Source organism: Phoenix dactylifera, chromosome 14, assembly GCF_051530095.1.
Source record: "Phoenix dactylifera cultivar Ajwa chromosome 14, Ajwa_hap1_PhDact_Kaust_v1.1, whole genome shotgun sequence".
Classification (NCBI taxonomy): Eukaryota; Viridiplantae; Streptophyta; class Magnoliopsida; order Arecales; family Arecaceae; genus Phoenix; species Phoenix dactylifera.
Genome location: NC_143203.1, coordinates 15,618,907 through 15,639,428, shown reverse-complemented (window position 1 = coordinate 15,639,428; position 20,522 = coordinate 15,618,907). Strand labels below are relative to the sequence as shown.

The 20,522-nt window shown below is 34.7% G+C and overlaps 1 protein-coding gene and 1 long non-coding RNA gene across 2 annotated transcripts; both read left to right on the top strand.

Annotated features, from left to right (window-relative positions):
* The first annotated feature begins 4,337 nt into the window (after nt 1-4,337).
* On the top strand, nt 4,338-11,635 carry LOC103713188 (MADS-box transcription factor 29-like). The gene is made up of 5 exons (XM_089927106.1): nt 4,338-4,742; nt 9,430-9,499; nt 9,576-9,737; nt 9,843-9,847; nt 11,530-11,635. The coding sequence occupies exons 1-5, from the start codon at nt 4,555-4,557 to the stop codon at nt 11,633-11,635; spliced, it is 531 nt and encodes a 176-aa protein (XP_089783232.1). The 5' UTR covers nt 4,338-4,554.
* LOC149751365 (uncharacterized) lies at nt 11,119-11,507 on the top strand. Its single transcript, XR_016398371.1, has 3 exons — nt 11,119-11,162; nt 11,251-11,292; nt 11,417-11,507. It is a non-coding gene; the product is annotated as an uncharacterized LOC149751365 (long non-coding RNA).
* Nucleotides 11,636-20,522: the final 8,887 nt, after the last annotated feature.

The window sequence follows — 20,522 nt, the reverse complement described above, 5'->3', positions numbered from 1 at the left end:
GAGCATCTCAACTAGTTGAGTTGGTAAAGTTTTCTGTGGCATAAGGATCTTGGTTCGCTTCCACCTCACTCTAGTTGTTGATCAGGCTTGCACCCATCTTAATGCTATTTTTGTTTTTTCCAAATAACAATAAAAAACTTAATTATTTCATCTTTTTTTTCTATTTTGGTATAGCAGATGGAAATAAAGCTCAAATTCATCGAGTGTAAAAATATCCATGGCAAGATCTCCAAACAGTGTAAGTTCTGAAGGACAGTGGACAGTAATGCTTCATCCTTTTTTTTTCAGTGAACGAACTTAACTCATCCTTCCATCTATGTAGGAGAATTCATAACATGCTGTGATCTGCTGACCGCTGGAATGACCTCATTTCATTAACTCAACCCTAGGGAATCTCGATAGATCTGCATGGGAAACTCCTCTCTCTCTCTCTCACACACACACACACACACACACACACACACACACAAACGCACGCATACGCACTGCAGCCCACTATATAAATAAGGTAAGGTAGAGGTGAAAGCAAGAAACGACGCCCTTAGCTAGCAGTTGTCTCCTATGGTAGGAAGAGGAGGGTGAGAAACTAATAAATGGAGCCATGTTGTTGCTGTCTGCTTTCGCTTGGTGGTTGTCTTCAGCTAATGATCATGTGCTTTGTCAAGTGTGTATATGTATCTAGCAAACAATTAAGAGTGAATTTTCATTTCCTCCAGTGGAGAAATTCTTTTGCTTGCTTTCTGAGATCTTCTCACTTAAACATTTCCCTGTGACTGCATTATTTTTTTCCTGTGTTCAGGCCTGGCCACTGTGGACTTCTAACACACACAGGAAAATATTCCACTATTCTAGACGAAACACTTTCTTCTGTTTAAATGTGATTACCAGAAAGAAGAATAAGTACAAACTCTATCAAAACGTATGGTATATGGCTTGTAGAATGTGAATCAAAAGCATACATACAATTTTAGCTCTGTGTGTGTGTATGAGTGAGCGAGAGAGAGAGATCAGAGAGGTGGCAGGAGTTGGTGGTTGAGAGTTTTGTTGAGGGGAAGCAGATGAAGTAGTGCGCGCAGAAAGCGCTCATGGGATTGGAATTTATGAGGTCCAGAAAAGGAAGGAAAGAAGAAGAAGAGCCCCGGGGACCAAAGACATTCTTTTGGCACCTACATATAGGTTACACTTCAAGAACCTGACGCAGATGATCAAACCAACATTAACCACACATTCCCTGATTTGCACAAGGGGCGCACATATACATCTTTCCATCTCTTTCTCGTGGGGTCCCCATGAAGAGCCTGCATGGTCTGCGTCACATGAATCAGTGGGTCCGGGACATGCGTGTCCAAGTTTGAGAATTGGCTTTCACAACGTTTGCTCTAAATTGAAGGACTTCAAAGCTGACTTTGCTGCCAACCTTAAGAACAATGTTCACATGGTACAATTTTTTTTACTTCAGCTTTATTTATAGAAGTATTTAGTCATGGAATTTGATTAGCCCTTTAATAGATTCTTGTTAACTTAATTGAGTTATGTTCTATAGTTTAACCCATACTTGATAGCTTCAGCTTTAGTTATGTTCTTTTCCTATAGGAAAAGAAGCTGCATGATCACAATAACGAAGGCGATAAAATCTTCCATTTTCCAAAACTATCTGATTAAAAGATTGAGAAGAAGAATGTTTATATGCTAGTCCTTATAAACATTGTTAAGTAAAAGCAGAAAGATTATAGGCCCACACGTAAGGCCATTCTTTATTTGTTCATACCATAAATATAGATGTCTTTGTGCCTATTCTTGCTGAGACTAAACCAATTCCACTACCACCATTTCTTCCTGGTTAGGTTTCAGAAACCATGGGTTGATGTTAGAAATGTGGACTTCATTTTAAATCTGATCTCAACATATGCGATGGCTAAGTTATTAATCATTTAAGCAGATCAACATGATTTCTTGTATCACTGAACAAACAAGGTGTTTAACAGCGTAGACTTGTTTATGCCCTGAATCCTATTGTATGATTTGTTTCTTTTCTCCCAACAAGAGAGTGATCTTCCATTATGTACAATTCTTTGAAATTGCACTAGAATTATTTTTCCACGAATGAGAAGCAAATAGCCGTTAGTGAAGACCATGAAAATGACTTCAAATACATAGACTACGCTTAATTAATTACAAATAGAAGCACATAATTAAGAACCAAATAACCATGGCATTCACAGGAGTCTCAACATTACACTTTAGGACAAGAAAGCAAAATATCAAACCAAAAGATTGAAAGCCATCGATAACATGCTTTTCCGTGCTTCTGCTTGAACTCTTTCATCCTGTCATTACTTGTTTCCTCCTCCATCCCTCCATCACATTCCTCTTCAGTTATTATACTTTATTTTATTTTGTGTCATCTTATTTTTGTAAATGGACTTTATATACTTGCATAGGAAGGAACAGATAATTTTTTCTAAACGTCCTTCCAATTTATTGTAAATAACTTATGATACCAAAATAATCCATTAATTAGATATTAACATCATATCATGGAAGCAAGTTTATCATTTAGCTGAGACATATCTCACTTTAGTTACAGGGTGGAATATCTTACATACTAACATCTACATATATAGTATTACTCAACCAGAACACTGCAGTTGCGCTTTGTGTCCATGCTACATTTCTAAAGAAGGTATCTGAGAACTTCTATATATACATCTTCCTAGTTTTTAAGACAAACTAGGTTATAAATGAAAGCTTATCGGATGTATTAAGTTTCTTTATATCTGTGCAGCATTAGATGTTAGATATACTAGGCTTAAGGCACTTGTGAGTTAAATTTTAGGGTAATAATTCCAATTGTTTTACCTCCGACTATTTTATTAGGGTCTCAAAGGCGAAGATCCAGTAAAGTTATGGCCTTTCAAGGCTTATATAGTTATTAGCTGATCAAGTACATCTTCTAGGATTTATGTGCAGTAAGTGCAATGGCATAGGCTTTTAAGGATGTTTTAAGGAGTATGTGGAAACCCTAGTGGAAATCTAAGAGCTTCTATGCATTGGAAGCTTTGGAGGACATTGAAGAGGGTGGTGTTAATCATGCATGCAATCTGACTCTTTATCTTTCCTTGCCAAAGAAAGGAACAATTTTGAATAGCCAAGATCAAAGAAAGCACCATCATCCCATGTGCTCGTAGTCCTTTACCAGGCATTGTGTTCTCTGTCTGTTTCCTAAGGGGTCTAGGGTTTTGGCCAACAGCGTCATTCCTTTTCCATTATGGCAAAGTCCTGGTTTCATATATAGGTCCTGCAAAAGTTTCCATAAGAGGCAAAAACCAGGAAATTGGCAAGGGCCACCCAGGTTAGGGGCAGTTAGCAGTCCACAGCAATGTTCGCTCTCATAACCCATTGGGAGGACATGCAAATGGGACTTGAGGTTTTCGAGGAATTATTGTAAAGGCCACAAACCCATAGGATGTGGCACTTTTCTTGTTGTGGAGAAATGATTCAGATGGGCAATGTTTAATTTTGTGAAAGTCATGATTACAAAAGACTCTCTCTCTCTCTCTCTCTCTCTCTCTCTCTCTCTCTCTCTCTCTCTCTCTCCCTCCCTCCCTTCCTCCTTTCATCCATGTATGCATGAAAAAATAGACAAAGTTTTCCCAAAAAAAAAGGAAATATAATTAAGTTCCAGCATTTGCACTAAAAAGAAAAAAAAAGAAGAAAAACACAGTATAACATTGCATGCGGAGTCGATCATTAGATCACACCCAATACAGATCTTAAAATATTTCGAACTTCTTCATTCATCTACTTATACAGATCTCAAAGCAACCATAACGCAATCCAACGAAAGTTAATTTTTCTTTTGCCGAAAGATACAATCCCTGTCCTTGCATGCATGCTAGCATGAGCATGTAGTTCTCTCCACCCACACAAGCCCACAGCTCACTAGGTCTTGCAAAACCAAGTATAAAATCCATTAATTTATTCATATAAATATGATGCATATTGTGGTCCTAATATGAGTGCATATTTGTAGTTTGCATAGAAGTTAGGGGTCATTTGGGAGGTCATGATATTCTTCTTTTTTTTTTTGAGGGGGTCGGAATGATATTCTTCATTGATTAGACCTGGGCAGTGTGGGACATTCAGCTCTCTCTATATACCTCACTCTCTCCCCGACCTTCAAGCAAGCAAGCCATAACAGGTGACCCTTCTCCTCTCTTCCTCTCTCTTTCTCTGTCTTTCATCCTTCGCCTTCTGCCACATTGTTTTCAAAGAAAAACAGAAGAAAGAGAGTATCATTTGGATGCTTGTAAACGATATTTTCCTCTTCTGATGACAGTACCCAGTGTCTACTAATCCCTTATATAACCAAATCCAATTTAAGCTTATTTACTAATTCCGATCCAAAATCTCTGTGCTATTGCTCTCTTCTGCATTCAATTTCTTATAGTTGGTTCTTTCAACTTAAACTAGGAGTCCTGGGCAGCCAAAAAGGGTAGTTTCCTTTTTCTACCCAAGAAGAACAGAAGAGGAGTTCAACAACACTCAACACCTATGGGTCGTGGAAAGATAGAGATCAAGAGGATCGAGAACCCAACGAACCGGCAAGTCACCTTCTCCAAGAGGCGCGGAGGGCTCCTCAAGAAGGCAAATGAGCTCGCAATACTGTGTGATGCGCAGGTTGGGGTTGTGATCTTCTCAAGCACTGGCAAGATGTTTGAGTACAGCAGTCCACCTTTAAGGTTTGAAAGCTTAACATCTCATCTTGTGATTTTTTTTTGTTCAATATGGTTTATTTTCATATCTGAAGTCTGTATATTGAAGTTTTGAATTTCATATGATCAATGCCTTTTCCTTCATATCATGATAGCTCAGCAATGGCATGCAAGGGTATAAGAGGGTGTATGTATCTGCACAGGAAAAAACTCAATTTATATGTTGGTTCATGGTTTGTTAGCTTATGGGTTTTAATCAACTTATATTTCTTAATTTCCTCTAAAAAATCCTTTAGCTGGTTTGATATATTCTCATTGCTTCCTTTGGTGCTAGGCACTCGTGTGACTTTTTTGAGTCATTTTTTGGAGTTACAGTAGCATTGCTCATTTCATTTTTCCTCCATCATGTGAAAATAATATTTTTTTTTTCTTTTAGTGAGATACGGATCTAACCCTTAGTGTCTTTAAATTTGGTGACCCTGCACTACCTTCACCCAGGATATAATTCCTTTATCCTGGTGTCTCATACTCGATTTGACTGTAGTCAACTCATTTATTGTTACATTGTAGGTTATCCTCGTGATCACTGTGCTTGTTTTGCTATTCATTGCTACCAACTACAAGCATGGTGAACTTGGCATGGACTTCATATTTGACTTAACCGTATCTCAATTCATGGCTCATAGATGTCATTTATCCAAGATTTGAGACAGGCTTTTTTCATATAAGTTTAACGTGAGTTTGGAGCATGTAAGTTCTCATTTTTGGGTGAAATCATGTAACTTTTGGCAATATAAATTTAGATCCGATGCATATATATATTGACGGGGGGGGGGGGGTTTCTCTCCTATGTAAAAACTCATGAAGCCATACTTTTAATTGTCAAGATAATCACCAAGGATTTAAAATCTAATTATACGTATCAATTGTTGAAGACTTTGATATAAGAAAATATTTTAAAATAAAGTAGCATAACTGTTCTCATATTACTTAATAGATTTAAGCTGTCTCCAAACAAAACTTGATAGATTTAAGATAGTTGTCGCATTCTTTTGTCGGTGGACTTTTATGCATGACTTTACGGACTTACCTGTATATCTAATTCTCACCAAAAGTGCTATATAATTGAAATGACATTTTGGAGTGAGAAACAAAAGGACTTTTCAGTAGATTTAGGCATGGAATGACAGTAAATAATGCTTCAACTTTATTTTGTCAAAAACAAGCTTCACTCATTCCCGTTGTATCTTTAGCAAGTTTTATGAGCACACATGTTTCACTCAGGAAAATTATAAAAAAAAACTCTAGAACAGCGGATAAGCAAAATATTTTGAGGCTACATTAATATTTAACTCGAGCATTATGCTCTCTTTTTCTTGTTTGAGGAGGGTGAGCATTAATAATGGTAAGAATACTCAGTGCAATTGTGTAAATGAAATTGAATACCTACTCACTTTCGTCTCCATCTAATAATATTTTTTCCTAATAAATCTCTTTTCCAGCTTCAATTTATTCCCGTCTTCAAAATAAGAAAAATAACAATCTAGGAAGAGAATTCTCATATAACCCTTTTCAATAAGTACTTAGAACTATTTTACTATGCAAAATATAATGCTTAAAATATTGCTCTTGAAATTTCTATATCATCAAGCCCATTTTATCTATTACATTGTAACATGCATAATAATACTATTCAAAATTAGCCTTAAGAAAAAAAACATATATTTTGAACTATTATTTCTTACCATGGAGAACTTCTAGGCCTAGCCTTGGCTATTCTGATTTTCTGTATTAAAATAAGATTGAGTCATAAATGTAGAAAATGAAAAAATTAACTAATAGATTTAAAATTTTGATACTAAAGAAAAATTATATATTTTGATAGAAAAGGAAAAATGATTCTATACTAGCAAATATTGGATAAGTGATTCTATAGAAGAGAAACATCTGCTTGGATTTTCAAAGTTTAATCTTTGCTACTAGATTTACTAGATCAAGGTCTTCATGAAAGGTCCTTGCAAGGATTTTTTTCTTTCTCCTCAAAGAAGTAATATTATGAGCATATGTTTTATAAATTGAGTGTAAAACTTTGCAAGCATTTATCAAGCATGACATTTGTTTCATAAGCATTCTATGATCGTTTTACATCAAGAGTAGTATCAATAAGAAATTTCTTGATAATGTAACTACCTATCTTGATAAGTTATTACTCATGTTTAAAAGTATCCAATTGTATCCCTATTAATTATTAGTGCTTCTCTGATGTATTATTATTTTTCAATATAGAAAATGTACAACTTAATGTTAGCATATAGTTTTAGATTATACCTTTCTATCGATCTGCTCTTAAAAGAAATATGTTGATATTTATCAATTTTTGTATTACTAGTCACTAGCTTTTATTTTTTAATTTATTTATCTATTTTTGGGGAAAGGGAGGGCAAGCCCACTTGTTTACCAAAAATCAAAAAACATAAAATGCATGCATTCACTTGCTCATATAATGTTTATCATTTTTTGGATTACTATCCATACAAACTGCATTATTAATTGACATATTTGTTTTTGAACTACTTTTGGAGATTTTCTAAACTAGTGAAAAGAAAAACAATTGTAGTGAACTTATAATTGATAATCTTTGCATACGTACGAATGGCTCTAATCAAAGTTGCCAAGATATAATAATAAGAACATAGTCAACACAATTTATAAAGGAATATCAACACTTCAAAACAAGATTGTGTTCCAAAATAATTCATGAGAAATTTTGAGCAAAACCAAGGTTGTGCTCGTTTCCCAATAAGCATGACCTTGAAATCAAATTTAGTCAGACACTCTTTGTAATTGAGGTTGAAATATAGAACTTAAGTTTCCAATTTACTCAAAACCACGGATTTTGGCTTTAAGTTAGGTGCTCAAAAATCTAGTTTTGTATGATCTAATAGTTAATACTACTTTGAAACTTTCTTTCTCCCTCCGTTCCCTTACAAATGACTAATAATAATAATTTGGCAACCACTGTACTTCCCATGGATCAAATTCCTACAAAAATGAAAATAACTTGAGTTCTTAGGATTGAAAATTTCACACTTCTATCACTTGAGCTAAAACAAATCACCCCATGTAAACATTGAATTTGAACTTCTAGTTAATGTATGCTTATAATAGATCACATATTAGTTAGACCATATCAAATACTTAAATATCGTTAATTTATTTCTATTTTGACAAATAATTCTTAAAAAAAAAAAAAACTTTACATGATGATATTAGAATGGATTCCTTGTGAATTAGAATTTAATGTAATCATATAGCATTCCAAAAGAATAAGTCTCCCTTCTAAATGTGCTATTTACTTTTTCATATGATGAAATATGATATTTAAGAATTAATTTATTGCTATAAATTAAAGCAGAACCCTTAACAAGTCCTATACTATGTTTTGTTCTCTATTGAAGTGGATTAAAGTAGAATAAGTCCCCTTTAACTTGTTTGTTCCACTTTAACCTTCCAAAACTAGATAATATATAGTTCTTATTTCTAAGGTAAAATGGATATTTTAAAAAGTTATTTTTCTAATTTAACTCAAAGTAAACTATTTTGTTATATTGAGTGATTAATTTCCAAGTATGTAGGTGGAAAGTAAATTAACTCATTTACTCTATATTAACTTACTTTGCAACTTGATGCAGCCTTAGGTTATCCTACCATTAAAGTTAAAATCTTTATTAGTTGAAATTCTTAAAGATGTTTACAAAAAACTTAAATTATAAAGGGTATTTACAAGAGCGCAATAATTTTGCCACTATATGGGTCTTGTTTAAGCATGCAAGTGTTATATATTATGATCTTTGCTAAAGTCTGAAGCAGTTGTTATCTTAATTTTTTAAACAAATAATGATATGAATCCAAAAGATTAATCAAATATGCTACTTCTATTAAGTAAAGCCAAATATAGTTTTATTAAAAATCCTTATGATCAGTATTATTATGCTTGAGAATTTTTGGTCTAGTAACCCACCATTTCTATATAGCATGGATATGCATGATTTAGCTAAGCACATTTGTTTTAAGCAACTATTAACTAAGAATTGCTTTTAAACTAGTTTTACTTAGTCAACCTTACTTGCCTACAATTGCTTAGTGTCATACAATAGGCAGCAAAAAGGTCGAGCTATGTTGTGACCTAATCCAGTCCAAACTTGGCAAGTTATAGCTCGATCCTATTTTTTTAGACCCATGTGTCACATCTCATAAAATTAATTTTGAAAATTTGAATAAGATTTATAGACTAGGTAGTTTTTTATTTGATCAAATCTAACTTGACCTATATCAACTCATCCCAAAAACAAATATTTTTAAAATTCCAAGATCCTCAGTCATTCAACCTTTTGCCATATTTAAGTTCATATGGTTTTGAGCTAAGCTTATTTATTTGTAGGGTTAACTTATAATTTTTTCCATACGTAAATATGTCCGTATTAACACATCTTTTAATTTTTCTCCTTATTATTCATGTTCCCCTTATTTATTTGTAGGTTTAACCATAAATTTTTCCATATGTGAATTTGTCCACATTAACACATCTTTTAATTTTTCTCCTTCTTATTCGTGTTCATATCAATTTTCTAAACACTATAATGATCGATACCTATGTGCAAGCACTTCATTTATTTATCTTCGTTGCATTATTTTTGATTATTTCATGTTGCAGCATGCATCAAATAATAGATAGATACCAGAGAGTTACTAATACTCGGATTGAGGATATTGATAACCAGCAGGTATGGCATTCATTCCTCAAAATTGTCAACAAATTTCTAACCTAAATATTTACTTTGTTCTTCCTTCTCACATTAGCAAATGTTTTATGAGATATCATGGATGAGGAATGAAAGTGATAAGCTTCAGGCGAGCATGAGGCAGTACACAGGCGAGAACTTGAGCTCTATGACCATGAATGACCTAAATCAACTCGAACAGCAACTGGAGTACTCGGTTAACAAGGTTCGAACGACGAAGGTAACATGATTTCATGTTCTAAGTATCACCTCAACCCTTTGAAGTGAATTTTGTGTGTATTAGCTTAATAAAAGCTTAACTACTTTATTCAATTCTATATCACAGTCAAGGTACTTCTCCCTTGTTAATATGCTAATAAGAACAAAAAGGAGGTAGCTCGGTAATAGTTGATGGCTTTGGTTAGCATCACACAAGTGTGCTTCCCTTTTTAATGATCATATAATAGAAAGTAGTCTAAATTAGTGTAGTAATTAGCTTTATAATAGCTTATTAACTTGGTTTGGTTTGATATTACACTCCAAAGTGTTTTCCCCATTTTTTGAGATTATAATATCAAAGCAGGTTTTAAGGACATTTATATTTATGCCTCAATCCTTTGAAGAGAATCTGAAGAAGTACAATTTTGCATTTTTGGTATTGATATCAACCCTGAAGTGCTTTTCCTTTGCTTGTGAGTTTATTAATGACCTGACAGTAGTGATCATAAATTAATTAGCTTCTTTGTATTAAACTAGCCACAAGAAATCAGATGGATACTTGGTTTAACTTGAAGAATTAAAATAGTCACTGATTTAAGCACCGAGTTAAGCTACTACCAGTGTAACTTTCATTCTTGTACCTTTAGCAAAATTGTGGTAGGTCCACTGGTTGCTCCTAAAATTAATTATTTTATACAATTTAGATATCAAGAATTATTTGGAGCTAGAATTTTGAATGTAGCCAATGAATTGGGAAATTTGCAGAAGCTAAAGAAAGAATTTTTAATTGTTAAAAATGCTAAATTTTAGAAAAAGGACTATATGCAAAATTTTATTTGTTTTATTGTTCACTAGTCTACCTGTACTTTGTGTTGTAGTCATGCATAATTTGTTAATAGCCATGAGAATAACTAATGGTTTTTCAGACAATATAGATTGTCATGGTGTAGCATATTGGTTTTTGTTCACCAACTGAGAGAAGCACAAAGAACTAGAGATTTGTTTGAATGCAAAGACAAATAATGTGGGAATGCCTCAAATGCTCAAGGAAGCATAGATCAAGAAAGATCCATTGTTTTGTATAATTATACATAGGTTTTCACTATATTATTTTTGCAAAAAGAGCTGTACCAATGCAGTTATTAACTTTTCTTCTTCTCAAAAAAGAATAATTATTTGTCTCACATAACATGTACAGAATCATTAATTACTCCAAAATAAACTTTAGTCTACTTTGTGAATCATCATGTTCCTTGTCATTATATATATTATTGATGCCATTCATTCACATTCAATAATTTGGTGTAGAATCATCATCTTTATATTAAATTAACCAAGCTAACTAAAGCATCAATCCAATTTCTTTTTTTAAAAAATTTTGCTCTTCTTTACCAATCTCTTGCAGCACCAGCTACTGAACCAGCAGCTAGACAACTTGCGTCGCAAGGTAAATCTAGCATTGAAGAGCTCAATTTTCATCTGCTGCAAATGGAATATATCTCAATTACACTTTGCTTCTTTGGCTTGTGAAATAGGAGCACATCGTAGAAGTTCAGAACAACCATTTGTGCCGCATTGTAAGCTAAAATTCAACTATTAGACTATCTGCAACAATAATTCATGTTAAAATTACTTTAAAGCATGATAATTTCCTCAGAGTAACAAATTTCTTTGTAATAACATTTTGGAATTTTGTGTTAGCTATCGGAGCACCAGTTGACGATGGAGCATCAGCAGGTTGCCATGGAGCACAAGGAGCTGGAAATGCCAATGCTGGACCATTTTGGGCAGTTCTACCATGATGAGCCATCAAGGAGCTTACTGCAACTTGCACCCCAACTGCATGCATTCCATCTCCAGCCAGCACAACCCAACCTGCAAGAGGCTAGCCTCCCAGGCCATGGCCTGCAACTATGGTAATTAAGTACTATCTTATGTTCAACTACAAATGGTGTAGGTTCATATATATCTATATCTATATCTATATATATATATATATGTATGCTTACTGTAACTATGGCCAGTACTATCTCATGAGTTTTTGGATGTAAAGCAATGTCAAGCTAAAATACCCAACAAGTATAAGCTACGATATATATATATATATGTATATATATATATATATGTATATATATATATATATATATGTATATATATATATATGTGTATATATATATATGTATATATATATATGTGTATATATATATATATATATATATATGTATATATCTATATATATGTATATATATATATGTAGATATATATATATATATGTATATATATATATGTAGATATATATATATATATATATATATGTATATATATATATATATGTATATATATGTATATATATATATACATATATACATACATACATACATATATATACATACATAAGCTATCCAAAAATCCGTAGTCCAAACATAGACCAATGGCCTATATTTGGATCAAAAGTTTCAACCTTCTACTATTATGGATTAGGTTTCAGTCGATATAAAATTGGACCAGGCACAAGCCACATAATTTAACCCTCCGGTCCCAACAAAAAAAAATCAGTACTTTTCACCTAAAAAATCAGAATTATGTCATGATTATACTTAATAAAACCAACCCAATCCCATCTATTTTGCAGCCATAATCATCTACTCATCATCAATAACATAGCATTTAGTGACCACATCATCACCTTTAATGTTTTGGACAATGACATTAAACCTCATAATGATTAGCATTTATCGTACCACATAATTAATGATATTAAAAGTGTTATTACCTTAGGTAGACTTAACTTAGGGATTGCAAAAAGTGAGGACGCATGGTATTGGATTCACTGGACAAATGATATAGTATTTTTCTTTGATTCATATATGGAGTAGATAAGTATTTGTTTAAATTTTAGTTGTGCAGTCAAGTTTAGTTGCAGCTTCTTATCTATAGGGCTTGACTTGTTACATGAAATTTTAACAGAGTCCAAAGTTCCCGGAGAAGATAAAAGAAGCAAGTGAAGAGGATCTGAGAATGGATTTCAAATCATATATTTCTCTTATATTTATCTATATACTACAACTCTAACTTAGAAGACATGTCTTTCTTTTTATATTTATGTACTTTGGGAGTTTGTGGATTTCATACAGTTGGGTTGGTCTATAATATTATATGTGTCTGTTGGAAAGATGATTATATTGTTCATGCTCTATTGATTAGTTAAAGTGGGTGTTATCTGTACATGTGTAGTCTACGGCGTTAAATAGGAGTTTGTATTCACTCCCATGAGGTAGGTAAATGATAGAATGTATTAGGAAGTACCATGGGAAGTTGATGAGGAATGTGGACCTCTCAATGTCATTTGGCCATATCATTATGATCACCAAACTAGCTAATGATAAGGAGCATCCCAAGTCATCTATAGAGGGACTGGATTTATATTAAAGTTACTCATCATTTAATAGTATAATCATCTATCAAGTAGGTGGATGTCACGCCCCTGATCCAAATTCACGAGCCAGGGTTGCGGCAACAGCCGTATACTCATAGCGAACCCTCCCCACAAGCATACGAGACATCTCATCACGATATTATAAAGCAAGCAATGGAATAAATTTAAATATCAAATATTCAAAATTAAATTTGTATAGCTAAAAACCAAATTTAATGTATCATAAAAATAAACTATATTCTAAAGTGTTACATCAAACTTTAATAAAATGCTAATCAAGATAAAGATGTTAAAATTCTGCATTTAGTCACTCTCCCATAGCAAAACCCTGAGTTAAGCTAGTTCTTTGAATTTGTAAAAATAAAAAAAATATTAAATAATAAGCTAGATAGACCCGTAAGCAATGAACACTTTAACTAAATAAATTAGACAATAAAAAATAATAATTTATAGAAAATAAGTATATTGAATTTAGCAATACAAAAATCAGATTTAGATATATAATATTATCAAAACATCATGCATGTGAATCAATTTTTTTTAAATTTAAATTTTATTCATAAATCTAAATTTTTTTCTATGGCAAGATTATGATACTTTGCATCTTCTTACGGTGTGCCATGCTAGGCAAAATCCTTTAGGATTGTGTATCTGCTTGCAATATGCTGTGTATTTTCTTGCGGCGTAAATCCTTCGAGATAAATTAAGTACTACCATATAACTCCTATTAGAAGGGTTCTAGGAGCGGCAACCATGTCAGGTTGGGTCGTATATGGATTGGGTCAAATACAGGTTGGGTCAAAAATACCAAAACCAAACCTAACTCTATTTATTAAATAGGTCAAGAATTAAAATCTAAACATATTATATTTAATAAACAGATAATCTGACCCGACCTATTTAACCTATTAAATAAATATGTTTGATCGTAAAAAAAAGCTAATCCTCTACCTTAAAAAACCCATTTGATCGAAAAAAAGACAAAACCACATAAAAAAGCAAACATTAAATCCACCCCAGAAATAAAATCAAGCAAACAGAATCACAAAAAGAAAAGAAAATAGAGTGTAAATTAACCAACAAATTAGGAATCAAGCCTCAAGATCTAGATATAGAATCAAGAATTTGTAATCATAAGATCAACTCAGAATCAAATCAAGCAATAAAGTATTTCAGTGATAAGGAAAGAATGATGATTTGAATGATCTGAATCAAGAAACAATCAAGAAGGAACAAGAAATCGGAAGAGCGTACCTCAATCTCTCTTCGCCACTTGTTTTATTTATCCCCCAGCAATGGCTTTCCCCTTTTTTCTTTCTGAATGCTTACAATGCCGCTGGCACCGATGATCTGCTAGGGCTTCTTGAAGTTGGAGTCATCCTTTGCCTAGGTGCCTCAGGGTATTTCCTTGAGGGACTTAGGGCTGATGTAGGAGGCCATCTAGTAGGCAAGATCACAGCCATCAGCATCTTGGTCCTCATCCTTCTTAGTGATTGGGATGGAGCACTTGGAGCCCTCGAAGTGATTTGAATTGCTATAGATGTTAATGTCGAAGGTGACGCAGCTAAGAAGTGCCATCTCCTCCATCTTCCGCTAATCCTCCTAGGCAGGGTGATGTCCGCATCCATGGAATATATTACAAAACCCTAACCCTAGAAACCTAGAAATCTATCTCAGAATTAAATCAAGATTGAGAACGAATTAAAACCCAAAAAAGAAGAAAAGGAAAGAAAGATCGGTGGAGAGAAAGAAGATTTGGGTTTCGAAGGAGAAGGAGAGGAAGCAGTACTTTTCTTACTAGACTAGGTGAAGAGCTCATGCTTCTTCACTCTACGATGGGATAGGGCCACGATGAGCAATGAGAGAGCTCGCCGCTCACTAGCTTGATCAATGAGGAAAGACACCCTAGCAAAGGGCACTCAATCTGTGGGACTCCGCCACTTAGGTCAGAACTTTCTAGAGACTAGAGGAAAGGGGCGAAGCAAAAGAAGCCCTAAGGCTATGGGGTAATCTAAACATGGTGGTGGGTATGGGGAACACTATGCTTGAGGCTTGAACTTTAGGACCCGAGACAGACAGGCAAGACCGCAAGAGTCCAGACATAGACCTAAAGGTCGTGAGTCAAAAGTAGGTATAGAGGCTGCAGGTTAAACGAGTTATCTGACCCGACCTGATAAATAAATAGGTTTAACAGGCTAGGGCTTTGGAATCCAAATCTGGCTCGTTTATTAAACAGTCTAAATAGATCGACCTGTTTACGATCCAAACCTATTTAGCCTAAACCAAAATCTGCTTACTGTAGGTCGAACATGAGTCAAATAAATGGGTTGGATCGCATTTTGCCACCCTTACAGAGTTCTTAATGTAGTCAGGCTGAGAGCCCAAAATAATCTTGCGATTTCATATTTCAGTTCGATAAAAATACACGTAATCATACGGTATCGAAATCAATCGAGAATATAATCCATAACAAGATCAATACTTCTGCTCATGCATTATCATAATATTTCAAAATAAAATATATTCAATAACAAAGTACCATTCATCAAATTAATGCATCAAGATATTACGATTCAAAATTTATTAATTTAACATTTTTATAATTTGCTAATAAATTTAGAAAAAGTGAACTTTACTTACCTTGCAAATAGAATCAACCAATAAGTCCAATTAACTCCAATAATCTTCATCATTGACAATATTCAAAAAATATATTTTTATTAGAAATTTAGCCATGATTATTTTAAGAATAAAAATTCTAATCCCCCAAACCCTTGCAAAGCTGGTCAAGTAGGAGTGCCAAATGTTCCAATCGATCCGATCAAGTAATTTTACCTGATTAGAGTTGGACTAGATACACATGGCTCAATATAAATCAAGGATGACTAGATTTAGTAGATTTTGACAAGAGCTATGGTGGAGATCGGTACACCATCCGGTGGCCAGGGGTCAGGACCTCATCACTAAGGTTTGACCAAGGTCATTGAGGGGAGACCCTTCTCTAGGATCCAAAACAAAACTGAAATAGTAGAGCGCAGTCATGTAGAGAGAGAAACAAAAGAGAGAGTGGAGAAGGAGAGACAATAGAGGGAGAAAGAGATAAAACAAAGCCTCTCTCTCTCTCTCTCTTTAACAAAGGAATAGGAAAGGTCGTGTTGGTCACTATCAGTCTGTCGACTATTGTGAATGGCAGCCAGTGACGATAGATGGCCAATAGCGAGGAATCACCCAAAAGAAAAACCAAAATGATGGCTTTGGTTTTGAAATCCAAAAAAATTCATAATATCTGGTAGCTGGGGCTCCGGCCATAGCCACAAACCAACTCGGAAGGTTGGAGAAAGGCTTCAACAATGAGTGCTAGCGGCAAAGATGGCTGAAACATAAATAATAGGGATGGAGGTTCAAAAATAGGAAAAATAGGGCATCATCTTTCTCAACAAAAATATGATGATAACCGGCCAAAATCCAAGCTCTATGGACTAAGAAAAAGGTAGAGGAGGATTAATTAAGAGGTCTTTGGGATATTACTTAGCTCCAGATGGTATTTGGCCGTGGCCGTGGCGAACGGCATTTGGGACGAAGACTTGATCAACCACCAGCAAACATCATGCAAAATCAAACTTATCGATGGGAGATTGAAGAGAAGGTGGGAGGGCTTTAAATAAGATGAAAGAAAGCATCAGAATCAGTCTCGTTGTTGGATTAACTCTAATGAATTTGGGAAGAAAGAGACTCCTATGAGGAGTTTGCCTCCCTCACCACACATGCAGTGCTCGTGGTCTTTCCCAGCACATGCCGATCCTTCTCTTTATTTTTTTTCTCTATTATGGGCCGATTCATCTACCTTGATTGGTCGAGTAGACCAAGCCCAGCTCTTTATTAGACCGACATGGGCTGGATATTACAGTCAAAATGAAAAGTCCATAATTTAAATTGAATGAAATAAATTCTAATTCAACCATGAAATTGACATGTTGAAGAGTAAAAAATGATGCGAGGAATGTAAAGGAATTACATTTAATTTTGGATATATTTTTTAAGGATACAAGTTGAATGGGATTTGAGATAAGGTGGCTACAGCCCCTAGTGATGGCAATATGATGTTTTGATCAATATGAATAGTTTGGAAGGACATCCTAATACTTGCTAGACTAAATATGTCAACCACTTGAAACAATATATTCATGAAAGGGTCAAAGGATTATGTTTAATTAGTGAAGAAGCTTCAAGTAAATGATTTTTTTTATAAAAGAAAACACTAATACCAACATTCATAGTCTCATAAAAAGTATGTTATTGCTAAAGTATAATAACTTGTAAGCTTCTCATGAAACTATGTACAATTTGTTAATGCAGAGAAGCAAATTTGTATTTCCCTTGACTAACACCTTCCTTTCCTTCTCTCTCATGTTTCCCATCTCTCACTCAATATTTTATATTATGTCTTTTATCTCCTTGGCTCTCCCTTTTCTAATTTAAACAAAAGAAAAATGTTTCCAAGACATATAGACACTGTACATTTGTCATTAGATTTTAACCATCTAATCAAAATTTTAGACTAAGAAAATGTAACGAAGAAATAGTTTCGATGATCAATAAGCATAATCAAACACTTAAACTTAGGATGCGAGAGGCATTAGTCGGATTTTCCTAAAATACCTAATTTTCTAATTATATATTTTTATTTAATGATTGATTACCTAGGAAAACTAGTAGTACGGAGGATGGAAATTAAGAAATGGAGGCTTATAGTGAAAAGAGAAAAGAGTTTTTAAGTGACATAGACATTATGGATGTCACTAAGTTTTGACCATCATTCAATACTTTAGGTCAACAAAATGTAATCAAGAAATTGTTACTTCCTTGAACATCAATAAGCGGATCAATAATCTAAACCGAAGTTCTGTTTTAAAAAAGCATCAAAACTTGGGATGCTAGGAACATTGTTTGAGTTATTTTTCTAAAATGCTCAATTTTTTAATTAATATATATTTTTACTTAAATTGTCTAGCAAAACTAGTATGGAGGAATGGAAATTAAGAAAAAATGGTGGCTTGTAGACAAAAGGAGAGGAGTTTCCAGATAGCATACACATTGTATATTCGTCATTAGATTTTGACTATGCAGTCATTATTTTAGGTCAAGAAAAATGTAACCAAAAAGTGGTTATTCCCTTGATAATCAATAAGCACAATCGAGCATCTTAGCTTTTCTCTTACATAGAAAGCATCTAAACTTATGATGCAAGGAGCATTCTCTAGATTATATTTCTAAATACTGAATTTTTAGTTAATATGTATTTTATTAAAGATAGATTTCCTAGCAAAAACTAGGAGGATGGAGGAACATGAGCTAAAGAAAATGGAGGCTATTATTTAAGCATCAAGTGATCGCTTTAACTTTCATTATTTGATTTCATTTGATTTATAGTATAAGATATGTAAAGTTAGAATTTACACAATTTTGCATGAGCTACAATCTTAAAATATATTGGATAAGTTTTAGTTAGTTTATTACGTCCAAAGGATAAGGTAGATTAAATTAATGATATATATTTCGTTATTGAAACCTCACTTATTTTTACCACTAGGTGCACAACTAACCAATTTTTAACTCTAGACATTTGAATCCTCCTTAATGCTATGGTTAATAATTGGTACAGTTTTTTCTGTTGATACAATAGATTTGAATTCAATGCTATCCTCCGTTTTGATATTTGGCTCGGCTTCCGCTAACCCTAGTTTTTAGAAAATGGGAAAAAAATCCTCCTTAATGCTTCTCTATGCTTATCCATCTAAAAACCTATTTGCTTCTATAAAGTACATATATTCTTATCAGTTCATCTGTCGTGCCAAACCAATGGATTTCAATCCTACCATTCTTGCATACACTGTTCTTGCTGTGATGCACTTCTGTTCATTGTTTTCTTCCACTGTTTGTGAAAAGAGATTTTGGATTATACCTCCCAAAACCTAGAACAATAATATACTACCAAACAACATAATCATATTGCCCATTTAATCATTATTTTCTTCCTCTTTGCTATATACTTTTTTCTAATTTTGTTGAGTACGCTCGCACACGACTAGTGTGAGTAACCTCTATGAGAAACAAAAATCTTATTTTAGTAGAATAGAGCCAAACAACTAAATAAAACCTACGAACAAAACTTGTTGTATAAAAATAGATATAAGACATTTGGAAACCAAACAATCCTTTCGAGTAGGGGTATAGATGAGTTGAGCAGAATCAAGAATAAGGTGACTCAACTTAGTATTTCAAAATACCTGCTTGGTGCGGACATTAGTACTGGACTGATTATTTTGCGAGATCACGGTCGTCGTAGGAGGACGGTCCAGCCACTTTCGCTGTGGTTAGATTGATTTATATTATTTTTATTTTATATTGGTAGGATTAATTTGCATATTGTCATTTGAGGACCTTATTCAGATTGTTTTCTTTGTAGGGACCTATCTATTATTTTGTGGCCCTATATATATATGGGGCATGCATTTGTTTGATTTTAATAAAATGATGCATGAAAACTAGTCTTCTTCCTCTTCCTCCTCTCCTCTTCTCTTCTTCTTCCCCTATTCTTCTCCTCTTTCACACTGCCTCTCCATCCCTTACCTTCGTCCTGCATCAGCTTTGGTATCAGAGCAGGCCTGACTTTACCTTTGTTGCTGAAGTCAAAGGATCCAATTTATGGATGGACCCCACCGATTCCTTTTCGGCCTTTTCCTAATCTGTATTTTGCTGGAGTAGTTGCACCGCAGACGCTGGATCGTACGGAGGGTCTCTGCACAACACGCATTCCGAAGAAGAAGGGGCGTTCCCTTTCTTCTTTGTTTTCTTCCCTCTCCCTCATCTCATCTCCCGTGAGGACAAAAGGGGCAAAACCCTCCCGTCGGTCGCTTCCCACCCATCGCCACTCCACCGGTCCTCCTCACCATATGCCGTCGTCGCCTTCGTCCCCCACCACCACCATCTCCGTCTCCTTTTCCTCTCCCCTCCCTCTCGGTTTCCGCACAGAAGAGGAAAACCCCATTGCCGGCTACGCCCACAGTGGCCCGGGAGGCAAATAAGCCGGCCCTCTCATCGTTTTTCCCCTCCAGCCGCCGCTACGCATGCGCCAACCACCGCCTTCACCTTGCAGCGCCGCCGAATCGCCATTGGAAACCACCGCGTCGCCCCGGAAGCGTCGACCGCACCCTACTGCCACCGCCCGTGGCCGAAACTAGGAGAAGGATGCCGCCTCCTCACGAGACGCCGCCCCAGCACTCTCCTCCGCCGGTGCAACGCCTCCCCGCAACCACCGCCGCGAAATCAGGCGAGATCCATCGGAAGTGAACGAACGGTCGAAGGTGAAAG